Below are 20,867 nucleotides of genomic sequence, written 5' to 3' on the forward strand. Positions count from 1 at the left end.
TGTTGCCAAATTGTACTTTCTAAGAGCTTAGTAAGTGCTCTGCACATTGTAAGTGCTCAATAAATACCAATGAATGAATGAATGAATGAATATTTGTTCTTACTATAAATTTGAAGAAAACAAATATAAAAAGCATTCCTTTCCAGTTGGACAAAATTATTATTGATTTCTCCAATACACAAGAAAGTCCTCCCTGCTCTCTGAAAGTGTGAAATTCTTCTTAAATATGAAAACATGACCTTGTACATATTTTCACAATTTCTAATGAACTTTTAGAAAAAAGCATGCCAGTGAGTTTCTTAGAGATGCTTTTGCACACTTCAGAGGGTGAGGCTCTTTTAGGAAAACTACATTCAGTGAGCAGCAACACTCTGCTAGACAGGTTTGAATAATTCTTCAATGAATAAAATTATCTTTCATTCAGATAACATAGAATCAGATCAGAGATTTATTAAGTAAGTTAGAAGAGACCATCACGATATATGACACATAAATTCCACTCCAAACCTTATTAGCTTGTTTTCAATAGCACACATTAGTACATCAGCAGCACTGCAGAAATATTTCTTTTGCAGACAGAAGGCACTGCTCTCACCTTATTTCATTTTCATACTGTGGTGACAGTCTACCTGAATTCTGGTAAAAGCTTTTCAGGAAAGAGGGGGCAGAGAAGGAGGGGGCAGACAAGGAGGTGTGAAGACTTGGAAGACTGGAAGAAGAAGATTTACTCCCCTTTTGAATGCGTCGAGATGCTAGGCGGGGGCTGAGTGTAGAAAACACAGCAGAGAAAAACATCTTGCCATCAGGTACTTGATATCAATTGCAGTTTAAGGGGGAAAAGCACGGAACTGGATTGAACATGGAAAGGTAACATGCAGTTTTACAAATCTAATATTCCTGATTCACTCCTTGGAATAAAGAATTCCTCATAGAAGCAGAATAGGTTTGTCCTCCAAGAGTTCTAACAATTTCACGTTTTAAAAACTGTGTATTTTTACATGCAAGGAAAACTTCAAGAGGAAGTGTAAATAATTACAGGAAACTAGCTCCAAGAGGAAAAACAGGTTATCCATGCTTCTAAGATTCAAATTTTAATTTTCTTGAAATGCAGAAGTAACTTATTTTGTTGTTTCTGGGTTCAACAATAACTCCAAGCTTAATAAGCACATATTTCCAAATATTTTCCTTACTTATTATTAAATTCAATCTGATGATAGCATTTAGTCCTTGAAAGAGATCCTAGATTAAATTTTAAAATAATCCACGCAACTAGAAATGAGAATATATTGATTGGTCATAAAGGTTTAAGCACATTGGATGTAAGCATTTTTGAAGGGAAGAGCAATGAAAGAAAAGGCAATGTAATAGTAAGCCTTGAAATTGTTTGACTGGAAACTTGCTAACAACACAAGTCAATCAGGGATTTCTAGGGGAAGGCTGCAAAGACTGAAGTCAGCAAGTTTATAAATAACTAATCACTACTGTTTCCTGTTCTCAGACAATAAGATGGCTTGAGAGTAAAACTTAAATCAGAACCATTTTCAAACACAAGGCTGATGTTTAGGAAAATCCATTTTACAACTCAGTTTATTCCCCAATCTCATATGAAAAAAATATGTGCAGTTGTGCTTGAGCACACGGGTGCACACACACACACACACACACACACACACATATCCCCCCATACTTGAAAGGAAGAGGAATCAGGAAAAACAACCATTCAAATTTTAATTAACAAATGTGTTTCAGAAATAAACCGCTTTGTCATGGGGTAATAACTTTTAAAAGAGTTAAAATAGGATGTAAAGTTTCTGCTATAGGTAAAATGAGAATTTTGTTTCCAAAAGGCAGGTTCTTTCACCACAATATCTTATGGATTTCAGTTTAAGTGACAAAATATAGCAGTTTAGGTAAAGGCAGGGTGGTGAAGGGAAACTTGAAAGAGGGAAATGTAGGCTGTTTTTTCTATTACTTTTCAACAACTTCCTCTAATTAACTGAAAAGGCAATATAAACCATCTTTATCTCTCCTTACTGCTTATAGTGGAAACAATTTCAACCGACGGGAGAGAGGATTCAAGAATGGCTTCTTGATTTAAGAAAAGACCAGAGCTGACAAAAAAACTTGATGGGAGCTATTTTGGAAGATTAAATAAATGGAGCTAGGAAGCCCCAAGTAATTTTGGTTTGCCTGGATTTTTAATAGTAGCTATTCATTGACCCAAGTGGATCATTAATCTAACTTTCAAATTTACTTCGGCCTCAAACAAATTACCTTTCAAAGAGAACTCTAAGGAACAACTTGAGGAATTTTCAGTGTGACCTCTGCTGAGATGCTTTCATCATTAGAGTTTTTTAAAAATGAAAATGCCTTTTGGGATCAATTAATTATTTAAAAGTTACTCTTCTTTTACACCTATGACATTAGAAAAAGTATCTATTTCCCCTCCATCTGATAACAGTCTAGAAGATGCTGTTTGCATATTTTAAACACCTCGTTCTGCTGGCTTATCAGATTGTTGGATAATGTCCCCAAGGACCTAGGAAGAGTAAGAGTTCAAGGTTCACGATTTTAGAAAGCTTAAAGATACTATTAGGAGTGTCCTACAATATAATCACTTGCTTTAGCGATAGAGAGGCAGATGTAAATTTCTAAAAGCATCTTTTATCCCAACTGGTGAGGTCCAGTGTAGACCCAGATCGGTCTCATCTCACCTGTATTGTTCAACAGAGTTCTGTCTCAGAAGAGGAGAGCGCACACCATAAACCCGCCCATCCTGCGCAGTGTTCTTCCTCTTGGCATTAGACGGTGGGTGGCTGAAAGTGTGTGCCCGTCTCCGGAACTGGGGAGAATCTGATTCCTCTTCGGGAAATGACTGCCAAGCTGAGGAGAGCGGGGAAGCTGGCGGAGTTCCTGGAGGGGAGTCTGCTGGCGAACCGTCCTGAGGAAAGATCGGCAAAGAGTGAGGCCTTCCTCCCTCATTAGCATCCCTCTGACCTGACCCACCTCGTGGCTCAAAGTAAAAAGAGTGGCTCTTCTTCCTTCTGGGTCATGACCAAAGCAAATTTTAATTCAAACTGCTTTCTGCTCCTCATCAGTATCTTATCCAAATCCTTTTGTTCCACTGTTCTGATAAAGCACAGTCCCCGAAATAGGCGAAGAGGAGAAAGATAGTCTTCTGTCAGGCAGGCTGACTAGAAAAAGTGCTGTAGCTCTGGACTTTTGATTGTCAGGGGAAAGATGAAAGAGATCATGACCAAAACAGGGCGGAGTTTCTGCACTGTGTGTGCTAATTTCCTCGACATATCAGTTGCCTGTTTCCTGTACTGTCAAAACAACTTTAAACAGCCTGATTGTTCAACTCTAGCAATACCTCCAGGAAAATAAGATCATAAAATCTGTTATGTGTCCTCTCCTGGGGAAGTCACTGTCCAACAACATATAGCCCAAGGCAAATTGAAAAGCTTGAAAAACAGGAAATAAATGAAAAGCTAGAAATGTCGGTATGCAGCTCACATTACATTATCATCTCCCTATTCAGATGGTTTTAGCTTTAATATTGTACAATATGGTCACTGCTTAGCAAAGCTTTTTAACTTAATGATCACATGGCTTAAGGCTCATCTATCTAGTAGCATCCCCAATTTGGTTAGGGTTATAAAATGTTTTTTGAAGTCTTCTTTTCTGAATTTAAATTTTCCTGGTTGTAACTGTTGCTTTTTACTTTAATCAATCCTTCAAGCAGTAGTGTTTATTCACACTTATGGTGTAGGGAGCCGTTTAACTCAGTTACATTCTCCCCAGGGTTAGCACAGTCCTTTCCATACAATAGGTGCTCAGCAAATAATATTCATTGATTTTTACTGAGAAGGAGTTTAGGAAGACTTTAGGAAAAGTAAAAGCTGATTTTTTTTTAATGGTATTTGTTAAGCACTTAGTATGTGCCCAGAACTGTTCTAAGAGCTGGAATAGATATAAATTAATCAGCTTGGATACAGTCTACATCCTACACAGGGTTCACAGTCTTAATCCCCATTTTACAGATGAGGTACCTGAGGCACAGAGAAGTGAAGTGACTTGCCCAAGGTCATATAGCAGACAAGTGGCAGTGCCAGAATTGGAACCCAGATCCTTCTGACTTTCAGGTCTGTTCTCTATCTACTAGGCCATGCTGATTCTGCTACTCTTGATGAGTAACAGAAGACAGCCAATACATACATAAACTGAAAAATGCTCATGAAGAACTTTGGTATCCAATTGTATGAAGATTCTACCTGATGCAGAAAGAAACAGTATGATATTGGAGGCTTTTGAACAGTGTACCTAGCAGTGTTTTAGGTAGATGTTCCCGGAAATAGAGTGGAAAACAGACTTAAGAAGGAAGAGGTTAGAAGCTGGTAGATTAGCAAGGAGGCTGGTATATAATATACTCATGAAATTATGAGACCCTGACCCCTGTTTGATGGCTGTTTGAATGAAAAGGGAGGGCTAGACCTGGGAAATATTATAAAGGAAGATTTGGAAGGATTTAACAGTGGATTAAAGTGATTGCAAAGGACAGTAAGGTTGTTAGGTCAGGAAATGTGCTTGTTGATTTGTTCATTCATTCATTCATTCATTCAACCGTATTTATTGAGCACTTACTGTGTGCAGAGCATTGCACTAAGCACTTGGGAAAGTACAATATAATAAAGAGTGAAATTCCCTGCTCACAGTGAGCTCACAGTCTTGTATCCTACTCTCCCAAGCACTTACTACAGTTCTCTGCCCCAGTGAGCCCTCAATAAATACGATTGATTGATTAACAGTATGAATGATACTAAGGTTCCAAGAATCTCTAATACAGGGAGAGAACTGATGTTTATTGAAAGTTAAGATGGAAAGTGCATTAAGGAGGAAAGAGGAGAAATTCAGTTTTAGACATGTTGAGTCCAAGGTGACAGCAAGACATCCACGTAGAAATCTATTGGAGGCAAGAGAAAATATGGAAATTACAAAGAAGGTTAGAGGTCATGCTGAGGTTTGAGAGTCATCTACAAAGAGGTGATAGTAGGATTCCTGTGAATGGTTGAGTTCCCCTAGAGAGTGTCTGCTGTGTGACCTTGGGCAAGTCATTTCACTTCTGTGTGCCTCAGTTACCTCATCTGTAAAATGGGGATTCAGATGGTGAGCTCCAAGTGGGACATGGACTGTGTGTCTGATTCGATTAGCTTATAAGTACCCCAGAGCTTAGTACAGTGCCTGGCACATAGTAAATACTTAACAAATACCATACTAAAGAGAGAGAGTGAATGTAAAACAAAAGTGTAGGAGACCTAGAACGGAGGACAAGGATAGTGAAGGTTTAGAAATGGAAGGGAAGCCAGAGAATCAGCTTTCTTTCTTTGGCTCTATAATTTATATCATCCCTGTGAAAGGGAGAATTAGATGGTAAAACAGACTAGAAATTAGGTCTGAAAGGCAGGAAAAGATAGCAGTTTGTTAACATTCAGTCATCATGAACAATGTCATTTATAACAAGTCCAAATAAAACATATCTGTTATTAAAATAAAAGAGACTAGATAAACTAGTATTGAAGCTGTATTATTAGATCAAAATGATTTAATAAGCCGCTTTGAGTCTACAGTGATATAATAAACTCCTTGTAATCCCCAGCAATAAATCGGCAACATTTTATTTGGACCGATCAGGTACCTTCTCTGAAGCAAGACTGTTAGAGCGTTCAAAGCTGTCAATGCTTCCAAGTCGACCTCTCATTCTGCTTGCTCCCTGCAGGAAAATAAGGAAAAGCAATTTTTCTCTGCAGTCTTAAACAATATGAATTTGGCTCCCCAGTGATTGTAGACGGCACCACCATCCTCCCTGTCTCATGAGCCAATAACCTTGGAGTTATCCTCGACTCATCTCTCTCCTTTACCCCACATATTCAGTGTATCACCAAGTCCGGTCGGTCCCACTTTCACAACATAGCTAAAATCTGCCCTTTCCTCTCCATCCAAACTGCTACCACATTGGATCCTATCTGGTCTGGATTACTGCATCAGCCTTGGTGATCCTCCTGACTTCTGTCTCTCCCCACTTCAGTCCACACTTCAATCTGATACCCAGAGCATTTTTCTACAGAACCATTCAGTCCATGTTTCCCCACTCCTCAAGAACTCCTAGTGGCTGCGAATCCACCTCTGCAAACAGAAACAATTTAGAACTCAATCACCTCACCCGCTCCAAGCTTACCTCCCAGATTTCTTCGTACAACCCAGCCTGTACTCTTCGTTCCTCTAATACCACCCTACCCATTGAACCAGCTTGGCTCAGTGGAAAGAGCACGGGCTTTGGGGTCAGAGATCATGAGTTCGAATCCCAGCTCTGCCACTTGTCGGCTGTGTGACTCTGGGCAAGTCACTTAACTTCTCTGTGCCTCAGTTCCCTCATCTGTAAAATGGGGATTAAGACTGTGAGCCCCACGTGGGACAACCTGATTCCCCTATGTCTACCCCAGCGCTTAGAACAGTGCTCGGCACATAGTAAGCGCTTAACAAATACCAACATTATTATTATTATTATCTTTAATACCAGGTACATTTCCCTCATCCTGTTCTCCACCAGAATCAGTAAACTTTAGATCCAGAATACCAGTCTCATCCTGTGTGACTGTGGGCAAGTCACTTAACTTCTCTGTGCCTCAGTTACCTCATCTGTAAAATGGGGATTAAGACTGTGAGCCCCACGTGGGACAACCTGATTCCCCTGTGTCTACCCCAGCGCTTAGAACAGTGCTCTGCACATAGTAAGTGCTTAACAAATACCAACATCATTATTATCATTATTAACCTCGATCTCATCTATCTGATCTCTCGCCCACGTCCTCCCTCTGGCCTGGAACTCCCTCCCTCTTCATATTTATTCATTCAACTGTATTGAGCGCTTACTGTGGGCAGAGCACTGTACTAAGCACTTGAAAAGTACAATTCGGCAACAGATAGAGACAATCCCTACCCAACAATGGGCTCACAGTCTAGAAGGGGGAGACAGACAACAAAACAAAACAAGACAAAACAGGTAGACAGGCATCAATAGCATCAATATAAATAAATAGAATTATAGATATATGCACATTATTAATAAAATAAATAGAATAAATATGTACCTATATCCAGGCAGCAGAGTGAAGAATAGACTGAAGTGGGGAGAGACAGAGAGACAGACATATCCAACAGACATTCAGTCTCCCCACCATCAAAGCCTTATTAAAAACACATCTCCTCCAAGAGGCCTTTGCTGACCAAGCCCTTATTTTCTCTTCTCTATTCCCTACTGCATTGCTCTTGTACTTGGATTTCCACCCTTTAGTCACTCCTCCCTCAGTCCCATAGCACTTATGTACATATCTGTATTTTAATTTATTCATCTATATTAATATCTGTATCACCCTCTAGACTACAAGCTCACTGTGGGCAGGGAACATGTCTACCAACTCGGTTATATTGTACTCTCCCAAGTGCTTAGTTCACAGCTCTGCACACAGTAAGCACTCAATAAATATGATTGATTGATTGATTGATCCCCAGGAAATGGTCACTGGGAGTACTTACCAGGTTGAGAGGTGTCCCCTCAGGTTAAAGAGCAAAGAAAAGAAAGAGCGGGAGTGATTTAAAAGTGAGAACAGATGTGGCAATGGAGACTGATTTCCAATTCTCCCCACTCATTGTAATTCTACGATTAATAATACTAATGAGAATCGTAGCATTTCATAATCAATTAATGTTATTTATTGAGTGATTACTATGTGCAGAGCACTGATCTGAGAGCTTTAGAAAGCATATACAATAGAGTTGGTAGAACTAACCCCTGTCTACGGTCTTGACTTTGAGTTTACAGTCTAGATAAGGACACGGTCATTGAACGAAGCACAGATGGGAAAATGCCAGAGCATAAAGATATGTATACAAGTGTTGTGGGGCTAAGGTGGGGGCGGGGTGAATACCAAGGGCCTACATGGCACAATTCAGGGGCATAGGTGATGCACAAGAGAGAGGGAATAGGAGAATTGAGGGTCTTGTCCAGGAAGATTTCTTAGAGGAGATGTAATTTTAGGAGAGCTCTGTAGGTGGGGAGTCATGGTCTGTCATACATGAAGGGGGAGGGAGTTCCAGGTCAGAGGGAGAATGTGAGCAAGAAGTCGGTGACGAGAGAGATGAGTTTGAGGTACAGTGAGAAAGTTGATGATGGAGAAGCAGAGTGTGCATGCTGGATTGTAGTACGAGATCAGTGAGGTTGGATAAGAGGAAAAGGGCTTATTGAGTTCCTGAAAGCCGACAGTAAGGAATTTCTTTTCACTGTGTACATGGATGGCAAAAAATTAGAGTTTTTGAGGAATGGGGAGATGAGGCTTAAACATTTTTTTCAGTAAGATGATCTGGTAGCAGAGTGAAGACTGAATGTACCTTGAAATGTGATATCTGGAAGACCATCATTTTCACTGTCAACAGCATTTATCTAAGGCAAACAAAGAAACACTAAACTGCCTCTGGGAAACAAAAGACGATCCCATGTACATGGATCCACCAGGCATCATGGTGGCAGCCGGGGCCATGGTGAGCCACGCTTCCTCCAGCTGTCCGGCCTTACCCCCACATTACAACCCCCACCCCATCGCCCCCTGTTTTCTGCATCCCGCAAAGCAGACAGACTTTGAGACTCAGCATGCCAGTGCCCCACTTCTCAGGAAACCTCTGGAAAATACTGCTGTGGCTGTCAGATTAGCAGCCATAGGGGCTTAGAGATGTTCTGTGCCTGAAAAATCCTGCTGTCACTTTTGTCAACTACACACACAATTACACACAAACACATACACCTTGTAGCTGTATCTCAACAAGCAGAGTGGCAGTAAGGTCCTCCAGTCACCAGAAGTGGCCTGTGCTTTTAACTGATGGAATCAGATACAAAAAGGTCACCGGGAAGCTTAAGAAGCTTAGCATTTCCTTTACACTTGGTAAACGGTGAAGGATTCACACACTTGCATAGCTGGTGAAGACCACTCTGTCTAGAGTTCCCTGGGGTCAGGACTCTGGGCTCTACCAAGGGGCACCTCCCTGACCCGTTGCCTGTCCACTGTGCCAGGAAGAGACTCGAACCCTGGACACAGAACAAACAGGGGTTGGCTAAAGCCCCATGATCCCAAGGTCCTGCCACTGCCGAGGAGGCCCGCTTCCAAGGGCGTGGCCACATAGGAACTAACTTCTCTACCATTAGAACACTCGGAAGGTTCGGATAGCTGGACTTCTTAAGATTTCCCTTTTTATATCTGTCTTCTCCGCTAGATTGTAAACTCTTTGAAGGAGGGGAATGTGGCTCCTTTATTGCGCTCTCCCAAGCACTTAATACGGTGTTTTGCATAGAGCATCATGGCCTGCTGGAAAAAGCAAGGGGCTGGGAGTCAGAAGATCTGGGTTCTAATCCAGGCTCTGCCAATTGCCTGTCATGTAACCTCAGGTAAATCGCTTAACTTCTCTGCGCATTGTGTCATCTGCAAAATGGGCATTAAAGACCTGTTCTCCCACCTACTAAGACTCTGAGCCTCATATGTGAAAGGGACTGTAACCAACCTGATTAACTTTTATATCCCCCTAGTGTTTAGAACAGCACTTGACTCATAGTCACTATGGTCAGGGAATGTGTTTGTTTATTGTTATATTGTACTCTCCCAAGTGCTTAGTAAAGTGCTCTCCACAAAGTAGGCGATCAATAAATGCGACTGTATTGAATAGTAAGTTCTAATCAAATAGGACCTATGGCTTGCCTAGTTCTCTGTGTTGCGGTTACTTTATCTGGGAATTAAGACTGTGAGCCCCATGGGGGACATGGACCGTGTCTAACCTGATTTTCTAGTCTCCACCCCAACACTTAGCACAGTGCCTGGCACATAGTAAGCCCTTAAGAAATACCATTAAAAATATGATTGATTGTTTGATTGAAGGGTGAGGATCTCAAGGCTTAATCCCTCCCAGCTTGTGATGGATGCGTAGAGAAGCTGTGTGGCTTAGTGGATAGAGCACGGCCCTGGGAGTCAGAAGGACTCTGGGTTCTAATTCCGGCTCTGCTACTTGTCTGCTGTGTAACCTAGGGCAAGTCACTTCACTTCTCTGTGCCTCAGTTACATCATCTATAAAAATGGGGATGAGTGTGAGTCCCACATGGGACAGGGACTGTGTCCAATCTGGTTAACTTGTACATACCCCAGTGCTTAGAACAGTATTTGCCACATAGTAAGAGCTTAATATACACCATAATTATTATTACTGTTAACATTACTATTATTTGGATAGGAGACTACTTGGGAATTATCAAGTGCTAAAATTTTGCCAAAAACATCAACATACTCAAGATGGGTTTTGATAAATTCATGGATGAGCAGTCCATAATGAATTACTACAGAATCAGGTTAATAGTAGGCAATTTTAATTTTGATCACAGGACAGAGGTGAGGCAGAGGCAAAAGGGGAGGGAGAAAGGAAAAAGGGGAGAGAGAAAGGAAAATGGGAAAGGTGAAAGGGGGAGATGAAAAGAGGAGGATGATTTTCGAAAGGGAGATGAGGAAGAAGAGAAAGATGGGAATGAGGAGAATGAGGAGAGATGGAGGGGATGAGCATAGTTTACTGGAAAGAGCATGGACCTGGGAGTCAGAGGACATGGTTTCTAATCTCGGCTCTGTCACATGTCTGCTGTGTAACCTTGGGCAAGTCACTTCACTTCTCTGGGCCTCAGTTTACTCATGTGGAAAATGGGCATTAAGGGTGTGAGCCCTATTGACTAACTTGTATCTACCCCAGTGCTTAGAACAGTGCTTGGCACATACATAGTAAGTGCTTAATAAGCATTAACATTATTATTATTACCCTGTATCTACCTCAGCGCTTAGAACAAGTAGCTGGCACACAGTAAGTGCTTAACAAATACTATTATTATGATGCATATAGAGTGCATTCTTTAATTTGTTTGGGGAAAGAAACAAAGCAGCACTGGGAAGGTTCAGGTGAGAATTCAAACTGACTTTAACAAATCAGAAAGATGGTCAGAAACAAAAGGAAGGGTTCAGGAAACATACGGCAGAGCACTCACTCTGGAGGGAAAAACCAACCCCAAAATGCAAAGAAGGAAAGGATGGGTTGTTTGCAAATTGCAGTAAAAAGTGATATAAAGGTCAAGGTTGACACAAAGTTGATTATGAGTCAGAAGTGCGTCTGTAAGATCTAGCCCAGTGCTGTCTATATCAGTACACGTATTTATACATGACTCATAAGCAGAGCTCCTCTTCCTCTCAGCTGGTCAACACTTTACTAGAAAACTATGCTCTGTGGACAAGGATGGGGGAGAACTTGTAGTAAGTTCTGAGGAGAGTCAAAAAGATCATGGATTGGAAAAATCAGTACCAAGTAAAACGGTTAAAGGAAATGGAAAAGATAAGGCAGAGCTGCACTTAATCTACAAGTATGTGAGGTATTCTTAACTAAAGGTTGGTAACCCGCTATTTCCATCTCCACTTGTAAATTAAAAATGAAGTATAATCAGTATCATACATACTGTACTTTAGTTCTATGTAGTAAGAATTTTTGAAAAGGGAGAGCTATAGAACATTTGAAGAAATATTCAAGAAAGCCCCTAAAAAAAAGATGGTTCAATTACATTGTTTTCCGCAATCTCTCAAAAACCACTCTTCAGACACAGACACTTTACATTTCTGTCTTTAGTTTGCAGATTTTGCCAGCAAGAATCACAAGCCAGAATTGTACTCTGCAATTACCATTAGTCCATTCAACTTAAGTCACGGACCAAATACTGGTACTTTCAAAGATCACCAGGAAGACTGTCTTTTAGAAATGCTCACAACACTCTCAATATTTCATTTGGGAACACTATTTTGGGAAATAGAGCATCTGAAAGCTGAAGATACATGAAATATACTTTGACCCTGCTATAAATAGCTTTGTAAGTTCTTCCATTTAGGAATTTGGTAATACAAGAGGCAAGTAAAGGGTTCTCCTTGTATCAACTTCGAGTTGTTAGTAAGCAACTCTGCATTCCTAAAGGTACTCCGGTTTCATATAAACAGCTATAGTTAGCTATAGAGACTAATCTAGTATCTAAAAATGGTAGTAATCGTGGGGTCAGCCACACGATGGAATGTCACTCTGCTTCTACATAACCTAAAGAAAATTGGCCTGCCTGGAAATATATAAATCTTTCTGACTACGTGACCCACAGTGATGACCTGGCTGGTTTCCAATTCACAGAATGAATTGTTTGGCATAGGGCAAGACCTTGTTAGGTTACAAAATTTACAGGCCTTGGCAACCTTTGGGGTGCAGCTCACAGCATAGCTCCTCCACCAAAATAGATTTGCTCTCTATTTAGGAGGGCTCCCAGGCAAAACCAGGTCTGATCCAGAAAAAGGTGGCTTCAGTAGTAAAGTCACCTAGTACAGTGGTAGGTCACTCAGTCGATTAGTCAGCCAATTGTATTTACTGAGTGTTTACTGTGTGCAGAGCACTGTACTAAGCACTTGAGAGAATACGATATAACAGACTCATTCCCTGCCCATAAGGAGCTTACAGTCTAGAGGAGGAGACAGACATTAACATAAATAAATAAAATTACAATACGTACTTAAGTGCTATAGGGCTGTCAAGGGGGATGAATAGAGAAGCAGCATGGCATAGTGGATAGAGCACAAGCTTGGGAGTCAGAAGGTCATGGGTTCTAATCTCGGCTCCGCCACTTGTCTGCTATGTGGCCTTGGGCAAGTCACTTCACTTCTCCGGGCCTCAGTTACCTCATCTGTACAATGGGGATTAAGACTATGAGCCCCACGTGGGACAACCTGATTACCTTGTATCTGGTCTAGCACTTAGAACAGTATTTGGTGCATGATATGTACTTAACAAATACCACAATTATTATTATTATTGTGAATAAAGGGAACAGGTCAGGGAGCGATTGATCTATAAATGATTATTTTCTTTAGCAATCATGTACATGCACACATTTTTGAATCAATTAATCAATCAGTGGTATCTACTGAGCATTTTATTATGTGCTGAACATTGAACTAGGTAATACTATTTCATGTATTCTCAGCTTTCAGATGCTCTATTTCCCAAAACAGTGTTCCCAAATGAAATGTTGTGAGTATTCCCAAAGACAGGCTTCCCATTGCTGTTTGAAAGTACCAGTATTTGGTCCATGACTTTTTTAAGTTGAATGGACTAATGGTAATGGCAGAAGGGACTGGGAAAAGAGGGAAGGAGGGCACTGGTCAACCAGGTTATCTTAACCTTGGTCTTCAATCAGCTGCTCCTCTGAACTATATTTTCTAAGCGCTTAGTGCTCTGCACAGAGTAAGCGCTCAATAAATACGACTGAATGAATGAATGAATAGCTGATGAGACAATGGAAAAAGGTTTAGGTCGTTAACAAAATTGGGCGAGAAGCAGCTAAAGATAGCCAAATCAAAAAACAATACCCCTTTATAAATAAACCACATGGAAGGAAAACAAGACTCCATTTCCAAGTATGAGCTTATAATGTATAGGTTCTGCCACACTCCCTCCTTTACTACACATAACAAATGGTCCGAATTATTATTAAATTCTGTTTCCTAACCCAAACCCTATTTCTACTTGGTAACTGTACTCTCTGGCAAGCCTTCCCTATTTGTAGAACATATATTTAAGGCTTTAATAATGAAAGCATAAGTGTCATCATAAGCACTTAGTACAATGTTCAGCACAAAATAAAATGCTCAATAAATACCACTGATTAAGTGATTCAAGAATGCTTGCATGTACATGATTGCTGAAGAAAATAATCATTTATAGATCAATCACTCAGCCAGTCAAGGTAGGAATTGAGTGCTTACTTTTTGAAGAATATAGTTCAAAGCACTTGGGAGAGTACAATGTAAGAGAAATTAGCAGACCCATTTCCTGCCCATAATAAGCTTACAGTCTAGAGGGGGAGACAGACGTTAATATGAGTAATTTATAATGAATAATTTAAAGAGATGTACATAAGGGCTGTGGGGCTGGGAGTGGGGCAAATATCAAATGTCCAAAGGTCACAGACCCAAGTGCATAGATGATGCAGAAGGAAGAGTGACTGGGAAAAAGAGGGCTCATTAGGGAACCCTCATGGAAAAAATGTGACTCTAACTGTGCTTTTGAAAGTGGAAAGAGTGGTGGTATGGCATTTATGGCGGGGGAGGGAGTTCCAGGCCAGTGGGAAGATGTGGGCGAGGGGTCGACAGCGAGAAAGATGAGATAGGGACATCAGAGGAATGAAGTGTGCGGGCTGGGCTGTAGTAAGAGATTAGTGAGGTGAAGCAGGATGGGACAAGCTGATTGAGGGCTTTAAAGCTGATGGTAAGGAGTTTCTGTTAGATGTGCAGGTGGATGGGCAGCCATTGAAGATTCTTGAGGAGTGGGAGTCGTGGACTAAACATTCTGAATGTTTATGGATTTGCAAAGTAGCTTGTAATTTCTGACCATCCCTAACTTTTGCCAGCATACTAATTTATAAAGTCTATTGATTTTCAAGCCTCCGGGAGAAAATGAGAGAGTCCTGAACAGGGAGGTATATACTCTGATTTCCAGCCAAAACTCCTCCAATGGATCAGCATGGGGCATCGTTAACCACGTCTGAGTATCTGTTCTCCTCCACGTAAGATGTCAAAAGTCACCCTGTAACTGATCTGACAGGACAGGGGTTAGAGCTAAGAAGGACTTATACAAATGGTTTGAAAGCCCTCTGAGCTACAAAGAAATGCCAAGTATCAAAATGTACTTTGGTGCTATGCAAACATGGAAAACTCTCCAAACCAACCACTCTCTTCCAAAGGAATTATTACATTACATTTCCTGTAATAATAATAATAATAATGTTGGTATTTGTTAAGCGCTTACTATGTGCCGAGCACTGTTCTAAGCGCTGGGGTAGACACGGGAATCAGGTTCTCCCACGTGGGGCTCACAGTCTTAATCCCCATTTTACAGATGAGGGAACTGAGGCACCGAGAAGTTAAGTGACTTGCCCAAAGTCACACAGCTGACAAGTGGCAGAGCTGGGGTTCGAACCCATGACCTCTGACTCCAAAGCCCTGGCTCTTTCCAGTGAGCCACGCTGCTTCTCAATTGTAACCCTCTAGCACCTTATCTAAATTCTATTACATCAGCTCGAGATCAAGTTTTAAGACTTTAAACTGCTCATAAATTTGATACAATGCTTGGCTTTGTACCCATAAATATTTGAGTTCGTGCCTGAAGCTGTAAAATCCAAAGCTCCACAAAAGTCAAAAATCAGAGGCCCAAACTTCCCAGAGGCCCTTGCTCTTAACAAATACAGTTAAATCAAGAACTAGACTGACCCAGCCCTACCCCATCAAATCCCATCTCAAAAGAAACCAAATCCAAGAAGTGGTGGATCTATATATGTGTACATGGGTGTGTGAGTGTGGAGGGGTATATACATGTGTACACAGATATGTGTGAGGGGGTTGTATACATGTGAACACGTGTAGGGGCATGTATATATATATATATATATATATATATATATATATATATATATACTGTGAGCCGTTTAGACTGTGAGCCCATCATTGGGCAGGGATTGTCCCTGTTGCCGAATTGTACATTCCAAGCACTTAGTACAGTGTATATATGTATTTACATGTATGAATATGTATGTATATGTATGTAAATATGTACAGTGTATATATGTATGTACATGTATGAATATGTGTGTATGTGTGTGTACATGTGTATGCATACACATACATATGATAGTATACACGCACACTATACTATATCTACATATTTTATTATATAGGGAAACACACACACAGAGGGAATAAATGTGATTCCCCATTTCTGTTATCATTCTTTTCATTCAAAAGTGAATCACCAGAGAGTGGAGTTTACCCGAGGATGTAGGTGTGGCAGAAAGGACTAATGATGGATCGGCAGTGGGTTCCACAGAGGACGTGCATCCCTCTGGACAGAGATCCTACTATTTGGCAAACTCCTCCAAAGATACTCTGATTAAAATGCAGCAGAACCCGGCCGGCTCCATCAAAGTCTAAGTCCTTTAAACCTCTTTAGGGGCAGGACAATTGGGAATGGGAGGGATAGGGAGAGAGGCAGGATAGTACCTTCCGGTGACCTCGCCCAAACAGAAAGTCCCTTCTCCCCAGCTCAGAGCCACAGTTCCATTCACTTCAAGAAATCCCAATTACTACGCAACCCAGATACAGATGACTGTTTCACTAAGGCCTTTGGTTTGGTGGCGACTCCAGCTTTGGTCATCTTCAAATTTGGCACCCCAACTTCTGTCATAGGAGCTCCTTATAATGATTTTCACAAGGCACTGACTTCTCTAAGGCCCTTGTTGTTCAAGTGGACCTGGAATTATTGTATTAGTTTTGAGGTAAATAGTCCTTTACCCCGAGTCGACAACCATTCTTAGGGACATGAATGGTTAGCCATGCCTAATCCTTTAATGCCACTCTGGCAAATGGTACTGTGGAGAAATTCTCTTTTTCTGTTCATGTTGGTGCTTGGAGATGGACTTCCTCATGCGAACAGAACTGCTGTAATTTGCCTAAAGACTTGTTAAAGGGGTATTTCTTCTACAAAAGCTTTGGGGTTTAGGGGTCATGGATACCATAGTGTCACTGTGAGCCTGAAGAAGGAGATGGTCAGCCCATAATTTGGCCCAAGGCATTGCTGGTGAGATATATATTTTTTTCTGTCCTTTTGCTACACTATGATTAAGTCAGTGAGTCGTGTTTGCTTAGCTCATAGGAGGAAGTCTTTCTTTTACCTGGAACATGAAAAACGGGGATGGCACACTCACTGAGTAAGAGCAGAACAGTGCTGTTTAGTTTTACCTTGTGGCCTGATTACTTTTCCATATTTGGACATTACTATCAACCTGTGTGCTGCATGTTGGCACACCATCCATAGCTGTGTAGACTTCTTATCCACTGCAGTTCATTAATGTGCTCTGATCATGTTGGCAAAGTGCTCCTGTAAGATCATCAACATGTGTAAGGGCGGGCTGGGAAAGCCTGCGGCTGCCTTTTGTTGGATAGTGAAATCTCTATCTGAGAACCATTAATCTGAAGAGGTAAACAGTCCTTTACCCCGTGAGTTGACAACCACTCTTGGTTACATCCATTATCCAGGCCTAATGCTTTGATGCCCCTCTGGCAAATGATATTGTGGAGAAATCTCTTTTTCTGTTCATGTTGGTGCTTGGAGAAGAAAGGGTATCTGACACCTGCCTATGGGAGGAAATCTAGCTTCCTTTGGTACTATAGTGTGGATTACGTATCTGACCAGGTCACCTGCAAAGAATGGTGGTCCTTTTTCTGGGCAGTGGGCAGATCTGCCTCACTGCCTACTATCCTCCATTCTGCCATTATAGGGCGCGGGCCTGATACAAAGGCAGAATCAATCAATCAGTGGTGTTTACTAAACGCTTACTGTGTGCAGAGCACTTAGGAGAGTACAATGCAACAAAGTTGGTAGATACATTCCATGCCCAAAGGAGCCACCATACACATTCCCAGGCTTCCTAGAAATGCTGCCAACTTCTGTGAAGTATCCAGTGGACTCCTATCCAGAAGGCATGGCGAGGATCCCGGCTCACTTCTTCCCCTCCTTTCAGACACCGGACTAGCCCGTAATCCCTGAGGAATAAGGAAGGCTAGTCTAAGGTCTCCCGACCTGATGTTTCCAGTGACAATGTATGGATCCGAAAGCTGGACAGTGAAAAAACAGAATAGAAAGAACACTGATTCCTGTGAAATGTGGTGTTGGAGAAGGCTTTTGTGAATACCGTGGACTGCCCGAAAAACAAACAAATGGATTTTGTAGCAAATTAAACCAAAGTGGTCTTTGGAAGGCCAAATGACTCAACTTGGATTAGCCTATTTCAGACACATCATCAGGAGGACTAATTCTCTGGAGAAGACACTAAAGCTAGGAAAAGTCCAGGGAGAAAGTGGAAGAGGCACCATTTTACGGATAGAGCCGATACCACAATAACGGAAGAAACATCAGAAAGGTTGCAGATTGTGGCAGAAGACAGGATGTTATGAAGAAATTATATTGTGTCTGTTATACTGTTCTATTGTACTCTCCCAAGTGCTTAGTACAGTGCTCGGCACACAATAAGTGCTCAATAAATACGACTGACTGACTGACTGCCAGCATATCCTTAAGAGCCGCACTAGTAGGGGCATGCGGGAGCCCAGCCTGGCTTCACCTACCCTAGGGGGGATGTGGACCCCAGTCAGTTAGTCAGTCAATTGTATTTATTGAGCAATTACTGTGTGCAGAGCACCGTACTAATTTCTTGGGAGAGTAAAATCATTGTGCTGCCTTCAAATGTCCTCATATGTGGCTCCTCCCTCTACAGGTGCATTATACCCCACCCAGGGGACAATAGAGTCCATTGCTCCTCCCCGGAATATAATTTGTTTTTAACTGCATACTATGAAATCAAAAGCAGCATCGCCTAATGGAAAGGACATGGGTCTGGGTATAATAGGAACTGGGTTCTAATCCTGACTCTGCCACTTTTCTGCTGTGTGACCTTGGGCAGTCTGTGCCTCAGTTCCCTCATCTGCAAAATTCATTCATTCACTCATTCATTCATTCAATCGTATTTACTGAGCGCTTCCTGTGTGCAGAGCACTGTACTAAACACTTGGAGAGTACAATACAGCAATAGAGACAATCCTTGCCCAGAACGGGCTTACAGTGTGGGGACTCAATACCTGCTCTTCCTCTTACTTTGACTGTGGCCCTCAAATGGGACCTGACAATAATAATAACAATGGCATTTGTTAAGCACTTACTATGTGCCAAACACTGTTCTAAACACTGGAGTAAATTCAAAGCAATCAGGTTGTCCCAGATTGGGCTCACAGTCTTAATCCCCCTTTTACAGATGATAAAACTGAGGCACAGAGAAGGTAAGTGACTTGCCCAAAGTCACACAGCTGATATGTGGCGGAGTTGGGATTAGAACCCACGACCTCTGATTCCAAGCCCATGCTCTTTCCACTAAGCCATGCTGCTTCTCATATCGTCTATATACGCCTGTGCTGTGTATATTTCAGTTTGAAATACCAAGATGCTGATTGAAGAAGCATGAAGTTTCTCCACATGTGTACACCATTTCACCTAACTTTGCCACCCACTTTCCAGCAACTCATCAACAAAGTGTTTTTGAGTACTAATAGGATATTTTAAATTGGTTTTGAACACAATGGAATAAAGATAGTGCACAAATTAATAATGTGTAAACGTGCTATATACCTAGTAAGCATTTAACAAATATTATATTATCATTACTATTGTGATTATTAACAAAAATAATAATAATAAAAAGAACTGGCAATCTCACCAATTCACTCGGTCACCACCTGAAGTTGACACTGGGAATATCTATACCTACTCTAATGTACTGTACTGCCTCAAGGGTTTAATACAATGCTCTTCATATGATAAGCACTCAATACCACTGCTTGCTTCATCGATTGTTTATTATTACTTACTGTAAAAGGCAATGAGGAGATGTTAAGGTCAAGCTATAATACTGTTTTCCCTTTCTTATGCCTCTGACACCAACAGTCTAATTCTATAGATGATCTCCCTCTAGACCGTACGTGTATTATGGGCAGAGAACATGTCTGCTAATTCTGCTGTACTGTACACTCCCAAGTGCTTAGTACAGCACTCTGGACATAGGAAGTGCTCAATAAATCCCACTGATTGATTGATTATAACTAACAGAGTATAGTAATCGAAATAGTTACCCAAACCTTTTTTTAAGAGCATATTAGAAAACTATTAACTTTGCAAATTGAACATTTAAAATAGTGTGCCTCAAATCTAAGCAGAAGAAAATACAATACAGTACAATGAGTCATGATTCAGCCAAACCTGGCAAAACTCTTGTATCTCAGTTGTCAATCTTACCCTAGAGAAGATATTTTCCAGAGAGCTAGTCAAAGATCTCTTAGCTTTGTTTTTCAGGATGTCAAGTTTGAATCTGCCACTGCTTGTTGAATTTTCAGGAATTGTATTACTAGATGTATTCTGCAGAAAGAAAAAGGACATATTTTCAATTTGGAAAACCAAGATGACTAAGAGAAGTGCAATGAGCTTCTTCACATGTGCCTATCATTTTATCTAACTTTGCCACCCACTTTCCAGAAAATCAACAAAGTGATTAGTTTGAGTACTAATGATATATTTTAAATTGTTTCTGAACACAATAGAATATAGTGCTCAGATTCATGAATGTGTATATTTGTACGCGCTGAGTAGAGATCAAATTCTTTGAAGATGTAAGCAATGAAGATCCGCCGCATGCGTGTGTGTGTGTGTGTGTGTGTGTCTGTGTATGATGGTTGTCTTTTCAGCAATTTGTACACATAATGACTGACTACACCTTGGTTGTTGGAGCTAGGTGCTGGATCTTTGAATACATTTGGTTTTTACCTCTATTTCCCATGGGACTTGTCTAGCTCAAATTTTACAATCAAATGGAATGTTTTTCCTTTTAAATGATTCTATAAGAGAATACACCAAGTGTTCACAAAATCACTAAACTGTGGGCACAGAGAGACTGGTGCTTACAATAAAGAGGATACTCTTCCGCATCCACTATATTATTTGCGGGTAAAGCTTATATTTCTCTCACTATGTGGGTGACAAACATTATGGGCTCAATTCTCCCTTTATTTAGAATGGTATGTCAGTTCAAATACAGTGGATTAGGTAGGAAAAATATATAG

At 41.0% G+C, this 20,867-nt stretch overlaps 1 protein-coding gene across 2 annotated transcripts in view; it reads right to left on the reverse strand.

Annotated features, from left to right (window-relative positions):
- Positions 1-20,867, reverse strand: part of TBC1D4 (TBC1 domain family member 4) — a 219,158-nt gene that overhangs the window by 62,596 nt on the left and 135,695 nt on the right. Inside the window, exons 8-11 of one of the 2 annotated variants that reach the window (XM_029058003.2) lie at positions 20,047-20,166; positions 5,696-5,770; positions 2,715-2,941; positions 596-763 (exon numbers count right to left, since the gene is read on the reverse strand). In XM_029058003.2, coding sequence (XP_028913836.1) covers positions 596-763; positions 2,715-2,941; positions 5,696-5,770; positions 20,047-20,166 — 590 coding nt within the window. The remainder of the gene's footprint in view (positions 1-595; positions 764-2,714; positions 2,942-5,695; positions 5,771-20,046; positions 20,167-20,867) is intronic. The other variant, XM_029058002.1, reaches the window with a different exon arrangement.

This window comes from Ornithorhynchus anatinus, chromosome 2, assembly GCF_004115215.2.
Source record: "Ornithorhynchus anatinus isolate Pmale09 chromosome 2, mOrnAna1.pri.v4, whole genome shotgun sequence".
Taxonomy (NCBI): domain Eukaryota; kingdom Metazoa; phylum Chordata; class Mammalia; order Monotremata; family Ornithorhynchidae; genus Ornithorhynchus; species Ornithorhynchus anatinus.